The 25,953-nt window shown below is 56.5% G+C and overlaps 4 protein-coding genes across 7 annotated transcripts in view; 3 read left to right on the plus strand and 1 right to left on the minus strand.

Annotated features, from left to right (window-relative positions):
- CORO1C (coronin 1C) overlaps nucleotides 1–12,364 on the plus strand; it is a 42,728-nt gene extending 30,364 nt beyond the window's left edge. The window contains exons 4-11 of the mRNA XM_032705675.1: nucleotides 3,727–3,856; nucleotides 4,650–4,831; nucleotides 5,416–5,535; nucleotides 6,403–6,507; nucleotides 7,383–7,528; nucleotides 8,157–8,214; nucleotides 8,298–8,543; nucleotides 9,774–12,364. Of these exons, the coding sequence (XP_032561566.1) occupies nucleotides 3,727–3,856; nucleotides 4,650–4,831; nucleotides 5,416–5,535; nucleotides 6,403–6,507; nucleotides 7,383–7,528; nucleotides 8,157–8,214; nucleotides 8,298–8,543; nucleotides 9,774–9,893 (1,107 nt within the window). The 3' untranslated portion in view covers nucleotides 9,894–12,364. The remainder of the gene's footprint in view (nucleotides 1–3,726; nucleotides 3,857–4,649; nucleotides 4,832–5,415; nucleotides 5,536–6,402; nucleotides 6,508–7,382; nucleotides 7,529–8,156; nucleotides 8,215–8,297; nucleotides 8,544–9,773) is intronic.
- TMEM119 (transmembrane protein 119) lies at nucleotides 7,066–22,419 on the plus strand. Of its 4 annotated transcripts, none has more exons than XM_032705680.1 (3): nucleotides 7,066–7,078; nucleotides 20,695–20,839; nucleotides 20,969–22,419. In XM_032705680.1, exon 3 carries the CDS (start codon nucleotides 20,991–20,993, stop codon nucleotides 21,738–21,740), a length of 750 nt encoding a protein of 249 aa, XP_032561571.1. In that variant the 5' UTR covers nucleotides 7,066–7,078; nucleotides 20,695–20,839; nucleotides 20,969–20,990; the 3' UTR covers nucleotides 21,741–22,419. The 4 variants fall into 4 exon arrangements, with proteins under 4 accessions (XP_032561571.1, XP_032561568.1, XP_032561572.1 ...); XM_032705677.1 differs by lacking the exon at nucleotides 7,066–7,078 and adding an exon at nucleotides 19,154–19,288 and having other exon boundaries at nucleotides 20,645–20,839; XM_032705679.1 differs by lacking the exon at nucleotides 7,066–7,078 and adding an exon at nucleotides 19,306–19,550 and having other exon boundaries at nucleotides 20,645–20,839.
- On the plus strand, nucleotides 14,554–15,720 carry SELPLG (selectin P ligand). The gene has a single exon (XM_032705676.1). The coding sequence runs from the start codon at nucleotides 14,554–14,556 to the stop codon at nucleotides 15,718–15,720; it is 1,167 nt and encodes a 388-aa protein (XP_032561567.1).
- Nucleotides 22,420–23,102: 683 nt separating the features above from the next.
- ISCU (iron-sulfur cluster assembly enzyme) lies at nucleotides 23,103–25,887 on the minus strand. Its single transcript, XM_032705517.1, has 5 exons — nucleotides 25,785–25,887; nucleotides 25,597–25,710; nucleotides 25,292–25,402; nucleotides 24,560–24,638; nucleotides 23,103–24,150 (listed from the first exon to the last, which is right to left on the minus strand). The coding sequence occupies exons 1-5, from the start codon at nucleotides 25,866–25,868 to the stop codon at nucleotides 24,056–24,058; spliced, it is 483 nt and encodes a 160-aa protein (XP_032561408.1). The 5' UTR covers nucleotides 25,869–25,887; the 3' UTR covers nucleotides 23,103–24,055.
- Nucleotides 25,888–25,953: the final 66 nt, after the last annotated feature.

A 25,953-nucleotide genomic window follows, 5' to 3' on the forward strand; every position in this document is an offset into this window, starting at 1 on the left:
TTAAAATGAGAAATGATGGATCCCAGATTGTTTGGGGCATTTGGGAACTGCATTGGTGTGTAAAGAACATCCCTTGGAAGAGTTGTTTCCTTGTGCCAGCAAATAAGGAATTACTTCAGTATTCCTGCTTGGTGTGGTGCTGAATGGCTGGAATGTACTGCAGGCTTTGAATTCAGCTGGAAAATGTTTTATTGGAGAAAGGCTTGTAGATGGTGTCGAGGCCCTTCCTCAGATATGGGAAATCTGCTTCATCAGAGGGTGGATACTAATGAGTTTGGGTGTAATGGGCAGAGCAGAGCTCATGAGATTGAGCAAATTGCTTTAAGAATCGAAGCAGAGCCCTTGCAGTGGGCACCAACCTGTGGGCACCTCTGGGACCAGGACAGGGTCAACCAGGAGAAGGTCTGAGAGCTGCAGAAATGATGCTCAAAGTGCCTCTTCCTGCAAGGGCAGGGATAAACCCAGGGCTCAGACTCATTTGTTTCCTCACTTAAGGTGATAGGAATTAATATTTATGATATAGGAATTGATGTTCTTTGAATTGGTGTTCTTTCTAGACATGGGCTGAACGTTCTCTGCAGGTTGTGCAGAGCCAGAAGAGACAGTTTTTGCTTCTCTTTAAAGGGGGTGAAAAAAGTTTGCTTTGTTTTCTTGCTCACGTGCTGTTTGTGCAAAACCTTCCCCTCCTGCCCTTCCTGTGAGACCCAAACCCAAACCTCTGCCATGCCACGGCTTCACTTCCTCCAGCACAAACAAACCGGCCCTGCTGACTTCAAAAAACCCCAAAAACCCAAAAAACACCCAAAACTCCCAGACCGGAGAGTTGACAAACACTTACTGATGCCCAGTTAATCCTGCAGCATTTTCCTGGGATTTATCCTGAGTCCTCACCCTCACCAGGCTGGGTCCTGTATCCAAATTTCCTTAGTTTCCCTGTGAATTGAATTTGATCCCATACTGAGGCTGGAATTCCACCGTGGAACGTGGGGCCAGGTCACTTGGGACCATGCCCTGACCTTTCACACTCATTTCTTTATTATTTCTTGGAATACTAGGCAGGATTATTGGGTCAATATTCTGTAATCTGCCCAGGATTACACTGCTCTGCAGCTGCTCCAAACTATTGGGGCTTTCCCTGATGGAAAAAAAATCTTCCCCAGAGGCTTTTAAAAAACCCCTTTTCATGGGTATTTTGTCTCCCTTCCCTCTCCCACCCCCTGCACTCCCTGGCTGATGTTTAAACTTGGTTCTGGTTTTTTTTTATTCCTTTGCTGTTAAGATGCACTTGCTCAGAGGGATCCCTGGACCCTTCCTGGCTGGGATGGTGCAGAATAGAATCAGAGATGCTGGGAATCTTGTCCCTTTCCTGCTGCTGCCCCTCACAGGGAGGAATGTTGGCTGGAGGTGCTCTGCCCCTGCCCAGCGGGTCTGCAGGTCACACTTGGCCTATAAGCTTCTGCTGTTCCTGGGTCTTTTTGGTGAATAAATTCCCTTTTCAAGACTTTGTCCGCAAAGAGAGGGAGGCTGAGGGAGTGGGGCAGGTCCCTTTATCCTACTTTTTCTCTCATGGGAAGAAGTGACTGTTCACAGTCATGGAATGGGTTGGGTTGGAAGGGACCTTAAAGATCATCCAGTGCCACCCTCTGCCATGGGCAGGGACACCTTCTACTATCCCAGGTTGCTCCAAGCCTCATCCAACCTGACCTTGGACACTTGCAGGTATGGGGCAGCCACAGCTTCTCTGGGCAGCCCATGCCAGGGCCTCACCACCCTCACAGAGAGGAATTTCTTCCCAGTATCCAAACTAACCCTACAGATGCAGGAGGACAGATGATGAGAAACAGAAAACCCACCAAACCCCGAGGGCTCATCAGAGACCTCACACGGTTACAGAGTTAAATGCCTCAGACTGACATTGAATTCCCAGCACAAACATGTTCCCAACTGTTGCTGCTGTCACATTGTTACTCCCTGACTGGCAGGAAAAAAGCTGTTTCCATTATCCTGACACATTTGTAACCCAGTTTTAGGTGTCGGGGCAGGTGCAGGAATTTGTTGTGCTTCGCAGGCGTGCCACGTTTCAGGAGAACTTCAGAGGGGTTGGATCACAGTGACAGAGCTGGAGGGAATGGGAAAGGAGCAGGATGACATCCTGCTTCTTCAGGCTGAGCAGCTCCTGTTTGTATCCCCAGTTTAAAATCACATTTGGAAAAGCCTCAGTTCTGTCATTGTGTCACCAGCCCTCTTCCATCAGGCAGGAAGGGAGAGGGGGATTTCCATAAAATCGTGGAATATCCTGAGCTGGAGTGGACCCACAGGGATCGAGTCCAACTCCTGGCCCTGCACAGGACACCCCAACGATCCCACCATGTGCCTGGGAGCGTTATCCAAACGCTCCTTGAGCTCTGGCAGCCTTGGGGCCGTGACCATTTTCCCCCTTGCAGAGGAATCCTCTCCTGAGGTGGTGTTCCTATTGGAATCCTCTCCTGAGGTGGTGTTCCCATCATGGTCATTCCTCCTTGGACTGGTGGGGAGGGACAGCGCCAAGTGCTGTGTCCATGAAAAGCTAAATCATTTTTGGGTTATTGAGAGGTGAGCTGGGACCCACTGAGGATCTGCATCTCGCTAGGTTTTATTGCAGCACAGCCATCCCTGGGAGAAGGGGAAAAACTGGGATTAGCACAAAAATCCATGTCACCCTCATGCATGTGTGTCTGCCTCGCTTCCTGAATCCACTCCCTCGCATCTCCCGGCTCCCACAGCTTGTTGGGCACCTTGGGCAGCGTCTGGTGAGCCCTGTTCTCCAACTCCAGGAAAAGGAAACAATGGGAAGCAGAGCAAACACGCTCCAATGCTGCCACCTGCCTCCAGCAGCTCCAACTGCTCGCTGAGGGGCATCTGATTCCATTGCATTTGTTAATGCATCACATAGAGGTCAGCTTCAATTCCAAGATGATTGTCCAGGGCTGAATTGCAGGAATAGTTTTGGTCGGGCTGATCCCGCCTGGGGTGATGGGTTTGTTGTCCCATCCCTGCCAGATACAGAACCCGCCTCCCTCCATGAATAAACCTTTGGTGCCGCCTCCTTTGGGCTCCACAGCTGGAATTCCAGTGCTCTGGCATCCTTGGGTGGCTGTTCCTCCTTCCAGTGGCCCTTCCCTGAGGATGTTTGCAGCAGAAGGGTTGTGTAACCAGGGCAGAAGTGAACAGGCAGCCACTGCAATTCTGGTTTGGGCTGCTCCAACCTCTGCCAGGACCAGGCCATGCTTCCCTGATTGAATGGGATCTGGAAGGAGCCTGGATTTAACAGGAAAACTAATTGCTGGTATTTCTAGAGGATTAAAAAGTAGGCACTGGTAGAGCTGCAGTATCATCCCTCCAAGGGACAAGCACAGTTTGGAAAAACAGCAGCTCGTTCACATGGAATTGGAGCTCCAAGGCAGGTTTTTCCGACTCCTCCTCAGCAGGATTGGAGCTGAACAAGTCTCTGGACATGGTGATAACAGGGAGTTGCAGCATCAGGAGCTGGTGGTTTGGTGCTGGCACATGAGTGAGGAAGGATGTTACACATGGATCAGCCAAGGGTTTATTGGGAACGATTCCCTCTTCCTGTTTATACGGAGAAGTGACAGCTTGGCCGCCGGCTGTGGGATGCAGGAAGCAGACGAGCCACACGCTCTTCAGAGGGGATGGCCTGGGTTAACCAGCTTTCCTTTCCCTTCCCAGGTGTGGCAGATTCCTGAGAACGGGCTCACCCTGTCCCTGACAGAGCCAGTGGTGGTGTTGGAAGGCCATTCCAAGAGAGTCGGAATTGTGGCCTGGCATCCGACGGCCCGGAATGTGCTGCTCAGCGCAGGTACGGCCTTGGGAGGGGCCACAGGCATCTCCCTCCAGGAATTTTGGAGCAGAGGTGTTGACTCCTTTCCCATTTTTCTTCTCCCAGCTGCTTAGATCCCTGTGAATCACAAGACTCCCAGCAGTGCCTGGGAACACTGGAACAAGTGGCTGGCAGCCCCCTCCTTATCTCAGCCTGTTTTATCTTCACTTTACAGGGACAAGCACCAGGGAATTGTCTGGAAGAATGAAATAGAGTATTAAAGCTGTTCCAGACTTTATTTGATTTGCAGCTATTTGCAACTATTTGCAACTATTTACCTCTGCATTTCTCATATCCCTGTTTTCATACACTCTTGTAAATGGGCTGAGTGTTTCTCTTTCCCTTGATCCCTGCAAGGTATCCCAGAGTCTTGCCGTTCCTCCCACAAGCTTTCATTGTCAGCATTTTCCAAATTGTCTCCTTGGCTGGTACAGTCCATGGAATGAGATTCTTTTCACCACTGAAAGTCTGTCACATCATTATGGAAATAAATTGGATAATTAATTATCCATCAGTGTAGTCTGAGGCTTCCATAGCCTGACCTGTAGGTTGGATCCCAAGGAAAGCAGCCAGTCCTTTCAGCTGGACTGCTGGATAAGCTGAGTCTTTCCTGTTGATAAAAATCCCTTCTCAGCTCCCAGTTTGGTGTTTGGTTTCCCCAAAAACCTTTGGAGCTGCAGCGGATTTATCCCTTGTTCCCCACGTCTGGCTTGTTTCCTGGTGTGACTTTTTTCACCAGTGCTCTGACTGCAGCTGTTATTTTCCATTTTAGGCTGTGACAATGCCATCATCATCTGGAATGTGGGGACAGGAGAAGCCCTCATCAACTTGGATGACATGCACGTGGATATGATTTACAATGTGAGCTGGAACCGCAATGGCAGCCTCATCTGTACAGCTTCCAAAGACAAGAAAGTCCGAGTTATTGACCCCAGGAAACAAGAAATTGTTGCTGTAAGTTCATGTAATAATTAAAGAAACAGTTGGATTTCACTCCAGCAGTGAATTAGCAAGAAAACTGGGAGAAATAACCTTTCACTCAGTATTTTCACACCATGTTCAGTTGTGTTTTTCAAAGTGAGGCAAAAATTACAGAAGAAATAGCAGGAGTTGAAGGATTTGTCTGGGTTTATTGGGATTAGTGTTTGAACTAGGATTTTAGGGCTCAGTTTTAAAACCTGAAGGAGTGTAATTCCACATCTAATCCTTTTGTATAATTACAGTTCCAGAGTTGTGCCTGGGAAGCAGAGGTTTAGCAGCCTGTGTGTATTGTAGCTTGCAAGATTGAAGGAAAACCTCTTTGCAAGAGGCTGATGGGCAAAGCTGGGAAGAGCCAGGAATGTCCACTTCTTCTGTGGCTTAGCAATTGGTTTCTTCCCTCAAGCATCAGGGAAAAATAGTTGGATGTTGCTCCTTGGATCGCATCCTGCAAGGAGCAGCCGTGTGTCCTGCAGCAATTCCATGAAGCTGGGAGAGGATCCACCACACCATGGGTTTTCCTGTCCATTGCTGGAGACTGACCTGCTCCTCTCTTCCAGGAGAAAGAGAAAACCCACGAGGGAGCCCGGCCCATGAGAGCCATTTTCCTGGCTGATGGAAACATCTTCACCACCGGCTTCAGCCGCATGAGCGAGCGGCAGCTGGCCCTGTGGAACCCGGTATGTCCCTGTCCCCTTCCTGCCCTGGTCACCTCTGTTGAGTTACTAACCCAGCCCTGCAGTCATGAAGTCATGGAATGGTTTGGGTTGGAAGGGACCTTAAAGCTCATCCTGTTGCAAACCCCTGGGCAGGGACACCTTCCACTATCCCAGGCTGCCCCAAGCCCCGTCCATTCTGGCCTTGGACACTTCCAGGGATGGGGCGGCCACAGCTTCTCTGGGCAACCTGTGCCAGTGCATCTTCTGAAATTCCTAGTATATAGACTCTTCCATATACTGCCTGCTCCCATGCCAGAAAGTATTCCATGATTTGGGCTGGAAGGTCACTCAGTGAAGGAACTGAGTTTTCTTGGGTCTCTCCAAGAGCAGCGATGATCAGGGAGCTGCAGGTTGGAAGAGCCTGGGAAGGTGCACAGGGAGCAGAGGAGCTGTGGGAAGGTCACTTCACTCTATATGTTGTATGTGCAGAGCAGGACAACAACAATCCCAGAGGGGCTCAGGTTGGAAGGGACCACCTGGATTGTGTCCAGGTGGCTTTTGAATATCTCCAGGGAAGGAGCCTCTGTCCCCTCATCCATCACCCATCCCATCACGCTGACACAAGACATCATGGCTATGTCACATATTTCCCTTGACTTGGTGGATTTTCTTGGGTTTTGTTTTTATTGAATTTTGTGATTGAAATGCCCCTGGGGGAATGAATCAGCTTGGGAACATTCCCAGCACTTGTTGTAACACAGGGATCCTTCCAGGTGGTGCAGACACCACTGGGAGCTCACTGGCTACAGGGCTGTTAATAATTTAGATCCTGTGGTAACAGGTGCTTTTCCAGCCTTCATTAACATCCCTGGCATTCTTTATTTCCAGAAAAACATGGAGGAGCCAATTGCCCTTCACGAGATGGACACCAGTAATGGGGTCCTGCTGCCATTCTATGACCCGGACACCAACATCATTTACCTGTGTGGGAAGGTAAGGAGAGGCTTGGGAATCTCTGTGAAGGGAATGTTGTCTCTGAATGTTCCCCAAGTGTCTCAGCTGGGGGAGGTAAAACCAAAAAATCAGCTTGCAGAGGGACCAGGCTGCTCTGGAATGGGTTTGACCCTCACTGTGCAGGGCCTGGGAAGGTCTGGAGTGTACTGGATGTTTCTTTGACATGGATTGACTTAGGTGAAGCTGCCTTTAATACAAGTCCCACACTGTTCCCAAAACTTCTCTTGTTAGTGTTGACCCAGATGATTTTACGTTGGTGTGGGAGGAAGTTACATTTTAGATGTTCCGCTCCTTGTGCCTGAGGATGATGGAGCATATGGCAATACTCCTTGTAATTTTTTGGGGTTAAATAATAGAAAACTGGAATCAGGTGCTCCTTTCTGAAAGCAATTTATGCTCTAAACTTCCCACTTGTGATGGACTTCCTACAAACAGGAGCCAAAGACACAATGAACAAAAGAAAGTACGTTCAGGAATCCCATCTCTCTAACAGCTAATGGGGAATATTTGGTTTACATCTGCTATTTCTCCTGCTGTTTCAGAGTTCCTAGTGTCTGGAATTAAGGATAAACTGGTTTATAGCCTTTCTGCCTGACTGCGGCAGGAAGTTCAGCTTTTCCACAAGAGATGATGTGGAAGGGGACACTCCCAGCCTGGAGGCACCAGCTCAGGTCTCTTTACCAGAGTGTTTTGAGCAGGACTTTGAGGAACTGTTACAGCAGGGAGCTGCTTTAAAGTTTTATCTTAAAAAAACCCAGCTTTAAGCTGTGTGTGGCAGCATTCCTGGGAGGAAAGGCTGTGGATGAGGCTGGTGGTTGCCCCAGGCTCTGCAGGGTCTCCTCTCGTCCCTGCAGGGCGACAGCAGCATCCGCTACTTCGAGATCACGGATGAGTCCCCGTACGTTCACTACCTCAACACCTTCAGCAGCAAAGAGCCGCAGAGGGGGATGGGGTTCATGCCAAAGAGGGGCCTCGACGTCAACAAGTGTGAGATTGCCAGGTAAGGAGAGGGACCCCAGAGCTGGGATCAGCCCCTGCACAGCGAGCGGGCTGGAAGCTGGGATTGGGAATGTCGGGAGTGGTGGAAGCAGCAGAGCAGTGAGCAGAGGGCAACTGTGGCTCAGAAAACATGGGAAAGGCAGGAAACATCTCAGGAGAGCAGGTCTGTCACTGCAGTGGCTCTGGTAGGAAACATGTCTTTGCTGGGAGGGAATGTGTCTCTGCTGGGAGGGAACATGCTCAGGCTCTTCTCCCAGGCAACAAGTGGTGGGATGAGAGGAAACGGCCTCAAGTTGTGCCAGGGGAGGTTTTAGGGAAAATTCCCTTGTGGAAAGGGTGGTCAAGACATTGTAACAGGCTGCCCAGGGCAGTGTTGGAGTCCCCATCCCTGGAGGGATTTAAAAACCGTTTAGATGTGGCACTTGGAGACATGGGTTAGTGGGGCCTTGGCAGTGTTGGGGGAATGGTTGGACTTGATGATCTTTGAGGGCATTTCCAACCTCAGTAATTCCGTGATTCCGTGGGGTTGCTCCTTTCCCATCTCCTCTGTCCCCTGGTCCACTGCTCTGTGTGTGTGGACCTTCTCCTTAGTCCTCACTCTGAGTCCCACCTTTCCCTTCCCCTGGCAGGTTCTTCAAGCTCCACGAGAGGAAGTGTGAGCCCATCATCATGACGGTTCCCCGCAAGGTGAGCACTGCCCTGGGCACGAGGCTTGGAGCCAGCTCGTGCCTCCCAGAGCCCCTGACCAATCCATCTCTTCTGGCTTGCAGTCGGACCTCTTCCAGGACGACCTGTACCCGGACACGGCCGGCCCAGAAGCAGCTCTGGAGGCAGAGGAGTGGTTTGAGGGGAAGAACGCCGACCCCCTGCTCATCTCTTTGAAGCACGGGTACATTCCAGGCAAGAACAGGGACCTCAAGGTGGTCAAGAAGAACATACTGGACAACAAACCTGCGGCCAACAAGAAGAGTGATCTCATCAACGCTCCAAAGAAAGCAGCGGATGCCTCAAACCCCGTGAGTGAACTCCACGAGCTTTGGAGGTGGTGGCCTGGGGTGGGAATATCGGGGTGCTGCTTCTTCGGGAATAGGTTAACAAAGCTCAAGAATGTGTGAATCAAGGATTTGGGTGACCTGGAGTTGAGGTGGTGCTTGGTTATGGTGTTCCAGGCAATGTGTCCAAAGCTTCCTTCCAAGGAGCAGCACCAGTGTCTGCTCTCTATGAGCAGGGACAGGACCCAGTGGAATGGCTGGAGCTGTGTCAGGGGAGGTTTAGGTTGGATCTCAGGAAAAGGTTCTTCCCCCAGAGGGTGGTGGGGCACTGAACAGGCTCCCCAGGGAATGGTCACAGCCCCAAGGCTGCCAGAGCTCCAGGAATGTTTGGACAATGCTCTCAGGGACAGGGTGGGATTGTTGGGGTGTCCTGGGCAGGGCCAGGAGTTGGACTGGATGGTCCCTGTGTATCACTTCTAATTCAGGATATTCCATGATTCTATGATTCTAAGGTTTCTAAACCATAGAATAGTCAGGGTTGGAAAAGACCTTTAAGATCATCAATTCCAACCATGACCCAGTACCACCACCATGTTCCCCACTAAGCCATGTCCTCAAACCATGTCCTTTGGGACACAAGGGAAAACTTGGCTTGTTGTTCCAGCCCCTGCCTGGGAGAGCTCCTGTGCTCCTCTTTTTGTGTAAAACATGGACAGTGAACCTCTGGCTCTTCAGGTCCAGAGAAGGTTGTACAGGTCTGGAACTGGGGGCTGTAGCTAACACATGGAATTCCAGACAGATTTGGGTTGGAAGGGACCTTAAAGTTCATCCAGTTCCACCCCCTGCCACAGACAGGGACACCTTCCAATAGACCAGGTTGCTCCAAGCCCCATCCAGCGTGGCCTTGGACACTTCCAGCGATGAGGCGTAGTAGCACACAGAGGTGTGGGAGTGACAGCTGTCAGTCCATAGGTTCTTAAATCACAGAATCATGGAATCATTGAGGCTGGAAAAGCCCTCTGAGACCATCAAGTCCAGCCATTCCTCAGACTTCTTGTTAAAGGGAAGGTACTGGTCCAGTATGTCCTTGATGTGTTCACTGGTGCTGGTGGAAGTGCCAGTCCCTGCCTTGAGCATCCCAGCTGCTCCAGAGCAGGCATCACACCCTCATGCTTCAGAGAATCCCACTGGGAGGAGCCCTTTCCTTGGAAAACTGCAGAGCTCTCCTCACACATGTCCTGTCTTGCCTTGCAGCAAAACGAAGCCAAATTGGAGGAGATTTTGAAAGAGCTGAAATCCATCAAGGACATGATCTCCTCCCAGGACGAGCGCATCTCCAAGCTGGAGCAGCAGATGGCAAAGATCGGGGACTGAGGGGCCCCGGCCCAGGCACATCCCAGCTCCCAGTGCAGCCAGCAGCAGCCTGCAGCATTCCAGCCCGAGCTTTCCTGTTCTCCTAAACCCACGTCAACGAGAGCCGATGATTCCAAGCCAAGCTTTTTAGTGAAAGATTTTTTCATTTCCTGATGTTCTGATGAATTTCTGTGACTGTGTCAAACCAAGTCAAAAACAACAAGTGCTACTTTTACAGGTTTTTTTTTTTTTTCCCAGATGTTATGATGAATCCTTGAAAAACAAATCCATTCTGACTTTCGATGTCGTGCCCAAATACCTTTTTCTAGATTTAGGGACCAATGCCACATTGTTCTTAACCATTTTTTTTTTAAAGTTGCCAAAAAATAGAAAAAAATCGCTTTTTATTTTTCTTATTTGCCACTTTGCAGTATTTGTGTTTCCATTCCAAGGGACAGGGGGTGTGTGGTGGGTGTTTACACTGTGCAGAGAACAAAGCTGAAGCTATTTTATATGAATCCTCAATTTGGAACAATCAGGTGGGTTCCCTTCCGTGCTGAGACCCCTTGGAGATGGGATGAGCTGCCTTTCCTACTCCCAGCCCTGTTGTCTGACAGAAAAATATAAATATATAGTTCTGAAAGAAGGGATTCATCCCACAAATTCCTTTTTCTTTTTGTCCTACAGAACTTCTAAACCAGCACCATATTCCCATTTTAAAATAATCCCAAGGTTTGATTGGGATCACTAAATTCATGTGTTTTACTTGCTGATTTATTTCAATTTGGAGGCAGAAGTTACTTCCGTGCAGGAATGTTTTTTTTTGAGGAAGGAGTTTCAGGTGAGCTGTGGGATTCCAGCAGGTGGTGGAATTCTGTGGTGCCCATCTCGGTTCTGTGGTTGCTGTAAATCCTTGTTCCTGCCCCCCACACTCCTCAGCTCATGGATTTTAAGGAGCTTTTGGAATCCCAGTCAGCCTCTCACACCGGTGCTGATGTTTGGAATTTTCTCTGCTTCCAAGGCAGTGTTAGCAGCAGGAAGGTGACTTTTCCGTGATGATTCTCCCCAGACAAAATGCCGCTGTTGTTATTTTTTTATAATTTGCTTTCTCCTCTCCATCATTCCTGCCTCCCACCCTACATTGCTGGAAAGCTTTGCAGGAAAGGATTTGTTCCCGAACCAGATGAGTGACTTCCAACCCTAGCCTCCCTGCACCCCTTCTGAGTGGAAGGGACTGGGGAGGGTGGTTTTATCCCAGTTTGGAGAACTGGTTTCTCACACGTTCCTTTGGGGATAGGCCCTGTGAGTGCTCCAGGCTGGCAAGCTCCTCCTGGAATCCCAGGGATGCCTCGACTCAGCAAAGCTCTGCTCAGGTGGGGTCTCCCCTGCGAGGGGGCTGTCAGGGATGGGGCAGGCTGGCTCCCTGCTCCCAGGCCGTGTCCTTGTGCTGGGAATGGGATCCAGGACCCCCCAGCAAGCTGTGCCAGGCTGGATTGGTGTCGCCCATCCCGGCGCAGCCAGGGAGTGGTGACAGCCCATCTGAAATCTAAAGGTGGGCAAAGACCACCAGGTGTCCAGGAGCTCTGGATCCCTCTCCCAGCTGGACTCTGTGCCTGTGGCAGCTCCGTGTGTGTGTGACGTGTGCGTGGGAGCCTCTGCCCCGCATCCCCTGCCCGGAGCATCCCGGCGGGACACGTGTCCCTTCGGCCAGGCTGAAGTGATTTTTTTTTTTTCCATTAGTTTAGCTAGGAATTCTCCGATTTTTCCATTTTTCCCAGTGTTTGCATGTCCAGAACTTCCAAGTTAAGGATTCCCTATTGTGGAGGGATGTGTGTGTGTGGAGGTGGGACCGCGCCGTGGGAACGGCCGGGTCACGTAGCTGGAGAGGCACAAGGATGGGACGGAGGAGATGGAGGATGTGGGAGGATGGCAGAGCATGAAAGCTTCAGAAATGTGGGATTTCTGTGTTTTAGGGACAAGTGGCATCCCCTGCCCTGTGCCCGTGGATCCACAATCCGGCCGCTCCGGGTTCTTTGGCTGTTTGGTGACGTTTCTGTATTGCAGTAAATGCCTGAGATGTGTATTTTTATGAATTTTTCTTTTGGAAACCAAACCCGAAGGTCATTACCCCCAAAGTGGTGATTTCTGTGTTGATTTGTACGTGTGACTTCGGGGTTGTGTGCTTGGGGACCTCGGGTTTGTTCCTAAAGTCGGAAGGAAATCAGTTTTGGGAGCCGCTGGATTGAGATGCCCAGAGGTGGGGGTGTGGGAGACGGTCCCAGAGGCCGCCCTGGATTTTAGTTCTTAGTCTGTATTTTATTTAAATGAACTGATGCCTCGCCAGGCTCAACCGGAGTCAGTGCCTGAAGCTTTTTGTAGCCGTGATATCCCGGGAGAGAACCAGCCCAGTCCGGAGAGACGCGCTCTTATAGAGCGCCGGAGTATCTGTCCAAATATTGCTTCCATTTTCAAAAGATAAAAGTCATTGATTATAAACTGCCTCTGCTTTGCTTTTTCTTTGGCTCTCGGCATCCTGTGCCTGCCCTTGGCATTCCAGGTTTGATCGGTAACCTGGATATTAAATGTTGGACAGCTGAGCGGGGGGTTGGGGCTGAGGGGTCCTTTGGGACCCCCCGCTCTTGTCCCAGGGCCCATCCCTGACGTCACACACGGTGATTGCCAGTGAGTGGTCCCAAGAGCTTGGCTGGATGTGGGATGTGATGGCACAGACGGCCTGGGGGGGTCTCAGGGTGGCTGAGACCAGGCTGATGTGTGGAAGGAACAGCCCTGGTTGGGAATGCCCTGCTCTTCCTGAGCTGAAACCTGCTTCCATAGGGCCAGAGGCCTGGAATGGCGGAGGGCCTGGGCTGGAAAGAGCATCACTCATCCCGCCCAGGTTTGAGCCTTCCCGGACCTGCAGCATTTCGCTGGTGTTGCACAACCACCTCCAGCTGCCTCCGGAACACCCCAACCCCTCCACCCTGAGCAGGGCAGGGATGCTCCAGGAGAGGCACCGTGGATCCATCCCCGGGGATGCTCATCCCTCAGACCTGAACCCCTTTTCTTCCCTCCCCCAGCCCCATGGGCAGACTATTCCGAGAAGGGCCGGGGTGACCGCGGCCTCGGGTTTCGGGGGGAGGGTTGTTGACGCCCCGAGCCCGTTCCTGCGGATGTTCTCTTGCAGCACCTTCCTGCGGCTGCGGCTGCGCCTCCCGCCCGGTGCCCACGCTCGGGGCGGGGGTTTCCTGTCGTGCCGACGCCACGAGGCCGGGACAACACCCAACAGCCCCCGCAGCCCCCTGAGAGCCCCTCAGGACATCCTGGGCACGGTGCTGAGAGAAGGACCCTGGTACAAGAGCTCTGCTAAGCATCGTCAGGCCCTCACTCTCCTCCTCCTCATATGTAAAGGCATTTCCCTCATTGGGCTACCCTCACGTTCTCTCTCAGGGTACCATGACCCCCTCCCCGGCCGTGCCCACACGATGCCCGAGGGGTGGCAGCCCTGGCACCAGGTTTGTGTCACTTCTGCTTTCAGGGTGACACCAGCCCCGACGCAGCAGCTCCTCGGGGCCGCCGGTGGGGTCGGGCCGGGGGCTCCCACCGGGCACCAGGGACACGGCGAGGGCGAGAGGCCCCTCTTTGGGGCGCACCCCACCCCCTGCCACCCTCCCCGGTGGGTGCCCGCAGCCCCACTCTCAGTGACGTCCTTCCCCCGCCGCTCTCCGAAACCGCAGCCGCCCTTCTGCGCTCCTTCCCTTCCCCGCCCGGGAGGTGCAGGGGAGGGTGGCCCACGACACCCTACGGGTGCCGGTGCCAGGGCTGCCCTCGCCCCCCGTGCGGGGCCCTCACCGGTGGATCCCGTCACTGCTGCAGCTTCGGATCCCGCGATGTCCCCGGCACAGGTGAGCCCCGCTGGGGAGATGCTGGACTGGGCTCGGTCCTGGGGATGCTGTGGGTGCAAAGGGAGTGCTCGGGGTCCCTGAGGGTGCCACGCTCAGGGCTGGTCCCTGGGTCTTTTGGGAGGCAGGTGAGCGCTTTGGGGATGTGGGAGCCTCCCAGGAATGCTCGGAGCGTTGGTCCATGTGAGGATGTCTGGATGCTGTTGGATGTAGAGCCACAGGAACCGCGGTGCCCTCCGCCCATTGGGGCTACCGGGGGGATATTGGTGATGGATATGGAAGGGGGGGATTCTGGGGGGCTTTGGGGTGGGTTTGGGGCAGGTTTGACTGTCCCGCTCCAGCACGGAGGCACAGGCACAAGGTGGCCTCAGCCCTGGAGCCCTGTGCCAGCCTGGCGGGCAGAGGGGCAGGACGGGCACACTGGGGTGGGGGGGCTGTCGAAATGTGGGCGAGATCCCTGTGGTTTCATTTCCACACGGAGACTCATCCCGCAACTGCCCTCCTCCATCACGGCTGATTTCCCATTTCCAGACACTCAACTTCCTTATCAAAACCTTCCCCTGGAGCGGAGCCGCCGGGGCTGAGCTCCTGCGGCGGGGCAGCGGCAGGAGGAGCTTGGTGGGCGCATCCTCCAGCTCCCAAACCCAAGGGCCCTTCTCCAGGAGGGGAGGAGGATCCTTGGCTGGAGTGCGATCCCACCTTGGGGCAGTTCAGGGCTCAGCATCCTCCCGCGGGAGCAGGACCCCGATGTCACCTGCCCGCTCTGTCTCCTGCAGGTCCCGATGGCGCCGGGCAGGGCTGTGCTGGTGCTTCTGGTGGTGCTGGTGCTGCTGGTGGTGCTGGTGCTGAGCCCCCCGCGGGTGTGCGGGGCTGCGCTGGAGCCGGGGCCGGGGCAGCCCCGGAGCGGGCAGTGGCTCTGGGGGGCGGCCGGGCGGGCGCTGCCCCTCTCCCGCGGGAAGAGGGACGATGGTGGGCAGGACCTCGGTGCCACCGCAGCCACACCAGGGCACAGTCACGCTGCCACCGCGCTGATCAGCAGTGACCAGCCCGAGGGCGGCTCTGTGCCACCACCAGCACCCGGCACCAACGCCAGCCTGCTCTGGGTGCCAACCACAGCCGATCCCGTGGATGAGACTGATTCCCCTGATCCCGAACCGCTCCTGAGCTCTGCACCACCAGCAGCAGCGCCTGGCAGCAGCGTCAGCCCGCTCTGGGCACTCACAGTGTCAACCACAGCTGATCCCGTGGATGAGACCGACTCCCCCAATCCCGACCAGCTGCTGAGCTCTGCACCACCGTCCCCCAGCACCAACGCCAGCCTGAACCAGGCACTCACAGTGCCAGCCACAGCCGCTCCCATGGATGAGACTGATTCTCCTGATCCCGACCAGCTGCTGGGGCCCGGCACATCGGCTGCCCCCCAAAGGAGCATCAGCACCACCCCCAGCTGGCTCACACCACCGGGCAAGGAGGGGACAGTGGCTGGTGGCACGGACAGCGCCTCCTCCACAGGGCCACCCTCAACAGCCCCCCCAGCCCTCGGCTCCACCACCACGGGGTACAGGAAAGTCAAGAAAGCCGGAGCTCCCCCTGCACCGACCCGTTCGGCCCCTGGGGACATGACACCGACGGGCACCGCGGTGCCCTGGGACCCCAGCGGGGTGATGGGCAAGTGCCTGCTGGCCATCCTGCTGCTGGGGCTCGTGGCCGCCACCTTCCTGGTGAGCACGGGGGTGCTGGGGGCGCTGCTGTGGCGACGGGCGCGGACGGGGCACCGCCGGCTCAGCCGCACCGAGATGGTTTGTATCTCGTCCCTCTTGGCCGACGCCGAGGCGGCCGCGGGGCCCCGGCCTGTCCCCGCCCGACGGCACAAGCGGCTGCACGACGGCAGCGCCGAGCCCGACGGGGACAACCTGACTCTCAGCAGCTTCCTGCCGGAGCAGTCCTGAGCCCCGGGATGGGTCCTGCATCCCACAGTGCTGGGGGACCGGCGGCAGTGCCAGGGGCATGTGCCTGATCCCCAGGCGAGCCACAGGCAGGGGACTCCCTTCCCCTTGGGTTCATGTTTTCGCTTGGACCGGCGTGATGGAGCCGCTTCCCCCGCGGCGAGCTCAGCCCTCGAGGCTGATCCCATTAAAGTGTTAGCGGACGCGGTGGTCTCTTCCTGGCAGGGACAGCGCCCGCCAGCCCCAGCCCCCTCCCCGCCCCGTCGCCTGCCCACATCCCGCTGCCGAAATTTCGCTTCTCCATCCTCCTCCCACGGCCCCCCGGGGGAGCAGAAACGAAACCCGCGGCCGCCCCTCGCCGGGCAGGGGCCAAACCGGGGGCTTGGGGACCGCAACTCCCGGTACCCCTCCCCGGTGGTCTCGGCCTCGTGGGCGCTGCAGGGGCGGCGGGGCCGGGGCGGAAATGCCGGGGGGGAAGGGACGGGACGGGACCGCTCGTGGCTCAACGTGTTCCTGCCTGCGGTCGCTGCAGCGACGGCTCGGGGCTGTGGCTGCCGATCAGGTGCTGCTGCTGCTGCTGGAGCACCGCAGGGTCTCGGCCTCATCCAGTGGTGCTGGCCCTGGCTGTCCCTGCCTGCCCGGGACTGGGAATGGAAGGGATGGGGAGAGCAAAGCCATGAGCAGCCAACAAGAGTCCCACTGGGGTTGGAGGGGGCTCAGGTTTGCTCCCAGGTCCCACCTCCCCCCGTGTGCAGGTGTCAGTCACCCCTCGGGTCACCAACTGGCCTCCTTCCTGTGCTCAGTGGTGAGGGAGCCACTCAAGGGAGCAGAAGTGGCCAAAGACTGTCCCTGCCCTGCCAGTCTCAGTGTCCCCATCTTCCCATCCCTGTTCCACCTGGGCTCAGTATCCCCATCCCCACCTCCCCATTCCTGCCATGGCCAGCCTCAATGTTCCTATCTCTCCATCCCCACCCCTGCCCTGACAGATTCAGCATCCCCATCCCCACATCCCATTGCTATATCCCCATCCCCATATCCCCATCCCCATGTCCCCAAGTTTGCGGCCTCCTCGAAGGCCCCTCTGGGGCGTCCATGTGGGGGTCTCCCAGCACAGTGTCCCACCTGCACCCCAGCCCCACTGCCTGTTTACATTCATACTGTGCTTGGGATATTTTCCATCTGGCTCCTGGCAGCTGCACAGCCCTGATCCCGCCGGGAATGTAAATGTTTACGGGTGAGTCAGCTGGGTGACTGACCCGCATCCGCTGGCCAGGGCTGGTTCCCAGGTGGGACACGCTGTCCGTGGTGATGCCACCCTGCTCTGTCCCACTGTGTCCCCACGCAGGTGGGTACCAGGCCCTTGCCAGGCAGAACATCCACAGGAGACAAAGGGATGCTCCCATTATCCATCTCCACCCCGCAGTGGCTCATCCAGCCCCTGCTCCCACTCCAGGTGAGGATGAGGCCGGTGTGTCCCGAGGAGGTGGGGGGATGTAGGTTGGAGAGGTTGTTCCTGCTCTCCCAGCCCTGCACCGACTGCTCTGGAGCAGGAGCCCAGCGAGGATAAACTTTCCTCCACCGCTGGAGCTGCCAGGAGCTGGGAATCACCCTATTTGGAATCGTCAGCAGGTCCTGTGGGGCTGCCACCGCCCAGCTCACGGCACAGGAATCTGCGGGAAGCCGGGGCGGTGTCACAGCAGGATCCTCAGGCAGCGGGAGGGCAGCGTGTGGTGGGTGGCACAGGGCCGTGGGTGGCACCAGGCTGTGGGTGACACGGGGTGGAGGGTGGGACAGGGCTCCACGCACCACGTGCAGCTCCGCAGGATGGGTCCCCTCAGGGTATTTTGCTGGCACAGCAAAGCGCAGCCCCGGGAGGTAAATTAGAAGCAGAGCGGGGCCGAAATCCCTCAAATTGCAGGTTCCCCGGGCGGGCGGTGCCTTCGTGCCGAGCCCTGCGCGGCCCCGCGTTCCAGCGGCCCCAAATTACACGGCGGGTCGGGCGGTCCCGGCCCTGCCCAGCTCCGAGGGGCAGAGCCCGCGCCCGCCGCAATCAAAAACGGCATCGTAATGGCCCGTGGGCGCTGGCACCGAGACTGCCCGGCTCGGGAGGGATCCCGGCGGGGAGGGGGGAACACTGAGCGGGGGGGATCCTGGGCGAGGAGGAACGGGAACCCTGGCAAGAAGGGATAGAGGCCCTGGACAAGGAGGGATGAGACCCTGAGCAGGGTGGGATGGGGACCCTGGGTGACGTGGGATGCAAACCTGGGACAAGGAGGGATGGGAACCCTGAGCTAGGAAGGATGGGGACTCTGGATGAGGAGTGATGTGGACCCAGGGCAGACTGGGATGGGGATACTGGGTAAGGAGACTCAGCCCAACGCCGGTATCGCTGGGTGCATGGGATGGGGAATTTCAGCCCCATCCCCATCTGGGCTGCAGGAGCGAGCCCGGACGCCTCTGGAACTCCACTCGGCCGCGGCCGCTCACCCCCGCCACGGCCTCCCCTCGCTTTTCCCCTTCCCCTCTAAGATTTCATCACTGAGCACTTAAGGCCGGGAACAGCCGCCCCAGCAGCTGCTCGGAGCCGCGGCTGCAGCCAGACGGACGGACGGACCGACCCGTTATTTCGGGAGCCGCGCCGGCGGCAGGACCCCAAACGGCGCCACTTCCCGCGGGACACGGGGACAGACTCCCTCGGCTCCGCTGTCCCCAGACGCTGGCGGGGGCTTTTTGGGGGGTCTGGCGGGTCCCCAGGGAGGAGCGGAGGAAAATAGCAACAGGATGAGGTCACGCAGCGGCTGCAGCCTCTTGAGCAACCTCAGCCCGGCCCGAGGGACCAGGGTGGGGGGAGGCAGAGCCCCGGCGGGTGGGGGGGCCCAGGCGACACCCCCGGACCCCCAGACTGGAGACCACATCCTGGGGAACTGCCACGTTGGTCTGGGGAACCGCGGGGACCCCCAGCTTGTGTTCCTGCCTGAACCCCAAGGCAGAGGTGCCCGTGCCAGAGCATTTCCAGGCTGGGTTGTTTAGGAAATGGTCTCATGAAATAACATAGGGGGTCCCAAGCCCTGTTTGCCCTGCTGCCAGCCACCAGTAATGCCAGAGCACTGAGCCCACATCCTTCTCTGCCCTCCTCAGACCCTCATATGGGGCTTTACCCACCCCCTTGTGGATAAAAACACCTTTGCAACACACCCCTTGTGTGATCTCCTTCCCCACTTGCACCCCAAAAAGTGGCCCCTTACAGTGGTGATGGTGAGCACCAGGGCTCCTGCCTTTTGCTGACAGAGAAAGAAAGCAGGAAACACCCCCAGCCCCAGCTGGATTTCGTCTGGGAGGGGGCTGGGGGCTGCCTGCCCTTCCCCGGCCTCCCACACCCCCTCCCCATCCCGGCCCTAATGAGAACAAGCTGGTCCTGGGCTGCGACGCAGGAGGAGGAGGAGGAGAAGGAGGAGGAGAAGAGGGAGAAGGAGGAGGCTCCAACCCAGCAGCAGCAGAAAGGGGCTCGAGGTGTGTGGGACAGACCCTGCGTTCCCCTCTCCCTTCTGCCGACGCAGCAGCTACAGGCAAGGTGAGGATCCCACGGCTGTGCCAGGCTGTCCCCAATTTTGGGGGGCTCCCAGGGGGGCACAGGTAGCCCTATGGCCGGGGGTGCTGCGGTGAGGGCTGGGAATGGTCCCCACGGCGGGACCATTGGTGTTGGCCACATGGCTGTGTTCCCAGGCGGGAGTCAGAGGGTGCTGTGCCCAGACAACACCGAAATCCTGAATTTCTGGAGTGTTTTGGGAGCAGAGAGAAGCAGAACTGGAGCCAGGAACATTCTGTCGGTCTGGGTGGGTGAGGGTGGGCTGGGCTGGGGTTGGGATGGGGATGGAGGACTGGCAGTGGCCGTGGTGCCAGGCCCTGCTCTTGGCACAGCTTTGGGCTCCACTGAGCCCCTCCATGCCCGAGGCTGCTCCTCAGCTCCATTTGCTGACGGGGAATTGATGCCATCCCGGGACCCCTCTCCCTGCTGAGGGGCCCCTCTCTGCAGTGAAGGGGGAGGATGAAGGGGCTCATTCCAGCTCCCCAAAAACCCTCATGCTCAAGGAGCTGGTTACTGCTCTGAGCCTAGCACTGATGCCTGTGTGAGCCGGGAGGGTCGGGGGTCCAGGAGCACCTCCTGCCTCTGCTGCCGTTTGTTTGCTCTGGTTTAATGGAAACCAGATTGTACAGCCAGGAAGGGGCCTGGAAGCCAAGTCCTGCTGCTCGATCCCTCCCGGCCCGCAGCACTGCTGGGCTGGATTTGTTTGGGGAGAACTGGGAGGCGGGTTGAGGTTTGGGGGGCCTGAGGTTGGGGGGAATTACTGGGGGGGCAGTCCCTGCTGATGGAGCCGGGGTGGGGGGGGGGGGCTGGTTCCCGAGACCTTCCCATGGAGCTGTGTGGAGGGGAAGAGCCCTGGGAATGGCTCCATGGTGTTACGTGGCGTGGCACGCGCTGATGTCCCTCGAGAATGTGTCGCGACGTGGTGGGGATGGTCACATCTCTCTCCCAAACCCCCGAGGGGCCATTCCTTTGGGATGGGAAACGTGTATCCCGTGTCCTACAGCACATCACTGGGCAGATCCAACCCCATTAGGGAGTGGAGCACAGCACGCAGATGTAGCTGGTCTTCCCTCTTCCCTGGGGACATTCAGGCAGCTGGGACCCCCAAGACCCCCCTTTACTGTGTCCCAGCTCCGGGGCTGCCCCTTGGTACAGGCTCCAGAGGGTCCCATCCCGGCTCCACTCGGCTGCCGTGGCGGCTCCAGGGTGAAATCCTGCCCCAGCCTATTTTTAGCTGGGAATGGTGTGTAACGGTCCAGGACGGGCAGTTGGGAAATGCCGCCCGGCCCCGTTGCAGCGTCGCTCGTGTCAAAGTTTCCACTGCAAACCTCCATTTTTCAGGAATTTTCTAATCAGCCCAATGACTGTTGTCTGGAGCTGGTCGCTGGCAGCAGCCCCAGCTCCCCAGCCTTGAACAATCCCACTCAGCTCCTTCCATCTGGGTTTGCTCCGCATCCTCGGAAGACAAACGGAGCCCCTCACTCTGGCAGAGCAAGAGAACCGGAGCTGCCTTTTGATTTCCACGAGGAAGTTCAGGCATGTGGAATAGCGAGTGTCGGAGTCCCCTGTGCTGGGGGGTTTGGGGTGGGGGTTGGCCTGAGGCAGGGTTTGGGGGGCTTGCTCTGTGGGGTGTTAATGTTCCACTCTCCCCTCTGCATCCCACAGGTCCCTGTGCACGATCCCGGGAATGGGGTCGGCGATGTGGCTGCTGCTGCTGGCGCTGCTGGTGGCCCCAGCACACACGGCAGCCCCCCGGCACCCCCCGGTGCTGCCGGACACGGGGGGCAGTGGGGACGGGGATGAGGCGTCGGCCACACCACCCGCCCCCCCGGCGACCCCCCGGATCAGCCCCACGGTGGGGGACGCAGGGGGGACCACCGTGACCAACAGCTCTGCCCCGGGAGTGCTGGACGGGCTGGTGGACTTCTTCAAGGAGTACCTGCTGCTGGTGGTGGTGGTGGGCTCGCTGTCCTTCGTGCTCCTCTTCATCATCTGCGCCGCCGTCATCGTGCGCCAGAAGCACAAGGCCTCCGCCTACTACCCCTCGTCCTTCCCCAAGCAGAAGTACGTGGATGAGCGGGACAAGGTGGGGGGGCCCCGGGCCTTCAGCGAGGTGCCCGACAAGGCCCCCGAGCCGGGCGCGGAGGAGCCGCTGGACGGCAGCCGGCAGCTCCAGGCGGACATCCTGGCAGCGGCCCAGAGCCTCAAATCCCCCCCCAGGGCACCGCTGGCCAACGGGGCCCAGGCTGAGCAGAATCCCACCGGGGAAGAAGAGAAGGAAGAAGAGGAAGGAAGCAAGAAGTTGGCGGATGACCAACCTGCTAAGCCCTCTCCCCAAAATCCAGGCGTGGAGGAAGTGGCAGGAGCGACGGGAGCAGGGGGCAAGGAGACCCCTGACGTGCCCCAGGATGGCTCCTCAGCCCCCTCTGGAGTCTGAGGCAGGGACACGGTCCCGGGTGAGCCTGAGGAGCCGCCAGATTGGGACACGTGATGGACATGGATCAACGCTCCGTACGTACGTGGTGGCTCAAGGAAGCCCCGATGAAGACCCTGCTCCCTCACCCTCCCCAGCCCCCTTGAGCCCCCCCCCCCTTGTGCCAATGGGACACTGTGGTAAATCCATGGGGTTTTTTGGTAGCTGCTGGTTTCCCCCAGGGCTGGAATGCCAGCAGCCCCTGCTCCTGCTGCCCAAAGGGCTTTTCCCACCCCAGCTCTGGCTCTGCCCTTCCTGTGCCAACAGCTTCCTCCCAAACATTATTTTACTGATCAGTCTCCTGGGCTGGACACCTGGTTGGGAGCTGTGTCCCTTCAGGAAGAGGGACAGGACCAGGGCCAAGATCTGTAGCTGTCCCCTCCCTGGGCAGTGGGGCAGGGGCTCCACGTGACCATGGGCATCATGGGTGGCTTTGCCCATGGCTGTGGCACTGAGGCCACACGGACAGGCTGCCCTTGGCCACCTGAGGGGAGGAGGGATGAGGATTTAGGGACAAGGGCCCATCCTTTCATTTTTTCACCCCAAAGCATGTCCCAGAGCCCAGCTGGACTTTTGCCTCATTTCCTTAACCCCTCTGGCTAGAAATAAATATTTCTTCTGCAGACCTTTTCCATGTTTCTCTGCAGCTGTGGGGGACCAGGGGACATTCCCAGTGTCCCTTTGCTCCTACAGGACCCTCCCTGGGCTGGATTGGGCTCTGGCCTCTCTGGAGCCCGGCAGCAGGACCCTGGGGAGGCTGCGTATCACCCCCCAAATCTGCACGTCACGCACTGGTTCCAGGAAACCCTTATCTTGTACCCACAGCCCAGGGCGGGGGGGGTAAAGTGGGGCTGTGGGGACCAAAGGGGCACTGTGGGGGACCTTGTCCCACAGCACTGGGATGCAGCTGCTCCGACAGGGATGGCAGGTAAATCTGGAAGGCGAGAGGCTGTTTCTGCCCGGAATGCAACACATCCCCACTCCCTGCTTCCCTATATCCCCCTGTCCTTACAACCCCGATCCCTGTGTCTTGTCCCAGCCACAGGAGAGGTCAGTATGTGTCCACATGTCCCTGCCTCAGGACAACCTGCCCTTTGGAAGAGCCTGTCAGCACAAAGAGCTGACTCTGCCCCAAAGTAGATGTGGGTGTTTGAAGTTTCCCTCCTCATTTTTTTTTTTTTTTTAACTGGGAAACAGCAGGAATGTTCCCTGGGAGTGAGGCACTCTCTGGCAGGAGCTGAGGTACAAGAGGGACCTTGTGAGGGACAAACCACAGCAGCAACAGGTGTTTTTTGTGTTAAAAATGACAAATATTGTGCCCAGATGTACCAGAATGAACCGATTGTTTTTTAAATGTGGTTTTAAATGTTTAACAACACCCTCAGTAAGAAGAAAGGGAAGTGAAGTGTTTTGAGGGAGTGAGAAGCTAAAGATGTGAAGTTTTCCAGTGTGTTTTCTGCCTGTTTTGGAGATACTCTCCTGGAAAAGAGGAATCCTGGGAGCTCCCCCTCAGCTCCATGTCCCAGCTCCAATATTCCCCACTGGGTTCCAGTCTAAGGGGGTATTTCATAGAATCCTGAAATGCTTTGGGCTGGGAGGGATCTTAAAGCTCATCCAGTTACAACTCCCTGCCTTCGTCAGGGACACCTTCCCTTAGCCCAGGATTTACAGCTGTAACAGAGCACTTGGCCAGGGCAGGGGTAGAATTCTTAGAGAAAACACCCCAAAATTCCAGCTGTTCTTTTAACAGGAACTTCAAAAAATTTAAGTGGTGACAGGATGGGAGCAGAAGCCAGCAGGTCTGTGCTCCCTGGCCACCACTTGCCCTTTGGCACCTGCTGAAGGCTCCCAGAACTCCAAGAGCAGGAATTTGCACCCAGATTGAAAAACCAACCCCAGCTCAGTGGGACACGGACTGAGCGCAGCTCACACACACATACAACACCAAGGCAATGCTTCCCACTAAATTCCATAAAATATTAGGCAAAACTAGACATCTTCCCCCCCCAAAAGAAAAAAAAAAAAGAAAAAGTGCAGCCCTTCCAGTACCGGCCAGCGGGGTTTTCTCTCTGGAGCAGAGTCTTCCCGCGGCATTCCAGTGGGGACAGGGCCCCCCCCATCCCGGCCGTGTGAGCACTACAGAGTGGCTGGACACCACCAGGGACACGTTGTGCGTAACTTGTGCGTATCTTACAGCTTGAGTAGTGCACTGGGTCCTACTACAGCTCAGGAATTGCACTGTAAAGTGAGGAGGAAGGAGGAAAAGCTCCGCAGTCAGTTCAGGCATTGTTGGCTTTTTTCTCGGGTTCTTTGTTGGGATCCTGCTTCAGTTTGTAATCAGCCAGGGCGGCCTTGATGGCGTCTTCAGCCAGCACTGCAAACCAAAAACATGGGATTTTAAGGATCATTAGAAGGCTTTTAGGACAAGAGACGAAGGAAAAACAAGAGCAGGCAGCAGTGACCATTGCTACAGGCAACACGTGTCAGATTTGAGGGGCAGAATCTGAACAGAACCCACATAATATTGAATCCACAGAATACTGAAGCCATATAATGTAAATTTATGTAATATAATTTCAGATAATAGAATTCAGAATCTGAACATTCATTATCACTCTGCTAAGTTACAGCTCCAGAATATTAAAGAGATCTGAAAACGCTTAAATTAACCCTGAAATCTGAACATCGAGGCCAACCTTGTGCAGAAACTATTTGGAAAACAACATCTCAGAGCATCTGGCTATTCCCAGAGTATCCTCCTGAAATCCCAGGTGTTTACTTACTGGAGCAGTGCAGTTTGACAGGGGGAAGGCAGAGTTCCTTGGCAATATCCGTGTTCTTGATTTTCAGCGCTTCATCAACCTGGAACACAGGGAGGGTGGTCAGGGGTCCTGGTACGTACAACACAGGCTGGAAAGGGGTTTGCTAAGAGGGTTTAATGATCCAGAGCCATCAGAATCCCAAGGGCAGAACATTTCAGCTGCCCAGGGCAGTGAGGATGTTGGAATTAAGGAATCTGACAGAGCAGGAATGAACCAACACACACTAGTGTCACAGACTGCCACTACTTGAGCTGCTGATCCTCTACCACAACACTGAAGTGCATTTGTTGCTGGTAGAACAGGTTTAAATGATCTCAAACCTCTCTGTAATTAAACTTTCTTCCAGAACTTGCCATCAGCCTGGTTTTGCTCATTGCATAAGACACAAAGTACTTCCCTGGTGGAATCATCACCCCTGGGAGTGCTCAAAAAATGTGGCACCTGGGGACATGGGTCAGTGGTGGACCTGGCAGTGCTGGGGGAATGGTTGGACTCAATGCTCTTAGGGCTTTTTCTAGTGTTAATGATTCTCTGACGATTCTTGGAAAAGGCAACTCTTGTTCTAAGTCAGGGCTGGCAGTCACTGCCTTTTAAGCTACGGCACAAATCAGTGCTGGGATTCCCTGGCCAGGGTGATCCCGACAAAGAGCACAGGCTGGTGTGAAGCTGGGAAGCTTTTCCAGGCCCCCTCACCGTTTTCCCTTTGACCCACTCGGTGGCCAGCGAGCTGGAGGCGATGGCCGAGCCGCACCCGAACGTTTTGAACCGGGCGTCCACGATCTTACCGTTCTCGTCCACCTCCACCTGTGAGAACATTTTGGGAACACTTCAGTGCCCGCCCGGGGGGAGCAGGGCGGGCCCTGCCCCGGGCACAGGGCACGGGCAGGGCGGCTGTGCGGGAAGGCCACGCTGTGCCCTGAGGGGACACGGGCAGGTGTGTGCCTCCCAGCAGCCCCATCTGACCCCTCCGCCAGGTGCCAGCGGGTCCTCAAGGTCACCTGTAGCTTCATGACGTCGCCGCAGGCCGGGGCGCCCACCAGGCCGGTGCCCACGTTCTTGGCGTTGCGGTCGAGGGAGCCGACGTTGCGCGGGTTCTCGTAGTGATCCACCACCTACGAAGGCACAGTGTCACCGAGAGCCATCCAGATTCCCCCCTCTCCCTCCCCGTGCCCCGCTCGCCCCTCACCTTCTTGTGATAGCCCAGCGCGGCCGGGGCGGACCCGGCCCGGGGCCGCAGCAGCACCGCCCCCGCCGCCCTCAGCGCCGCCATCTTGACTGAGGGGCGGGCGGAGCACGGCACTTTTTATAACCTCGGGCGGGGAAGCCACGCCCCCGGCCACTCCCACAACCGCGCC

The sequence above is a fragment of the Chiroxiphia lanceolata genome, chromosome 18 (genome assembly GCF_009829145.1).
Source record: "Chiroxiphia lanceolata isolate bChiLan1 chromosome 18, bChiLan1.pri, whole genome shotgun sequence".
Classification (NCBI taxonomy): Eukaryota; Metazoa; Chordata; class Aves; order Passeriformes; family Pipridae; genus Chiroxiphia; species Chiroxiphia lanceolata.

Excerpts from the sequence above, each read along its gene's own strand:
- SELPLG (XM_032705676.1), top strand. The coding sequence starts at position 14,554 with ATGGCGCCGGGCAGGGCTGTGCTGGTGCTTCTGGTGGTGCTGGTGCTG.
- TMEM119 (XM_032705680.1), top strand. The coding sequence starts at position 20,991 with ATGGGGTCGGCGATGTGGCTGCTGCTGCTGGCGCTGCTGGTGGCCCCA.
- ISCU (XM_032705517.1), bottom strand. The coding sequence starts at position 25,868 with ATGGCGGCGCTGAGGGCGGCGGGGGCGGTGCTGCTGCGGCCCCGGGCC. Across the intron at positions 25,711-25,784 it reads CGCTGGGCTATCACAAGAAG|GTGGTGGATCACTACGAGAA; the intron begins GTGAGGGGCGAG and ends GTGCCTTCGTAG. Across the intron at positions 25,403-25,596 it reads GCGACGTCATGAAGCTACAG|GTGGAGGTGGACGAGAACGG; the intron begins GTGACCTTGAGG and ends ATGTTCTCACAG.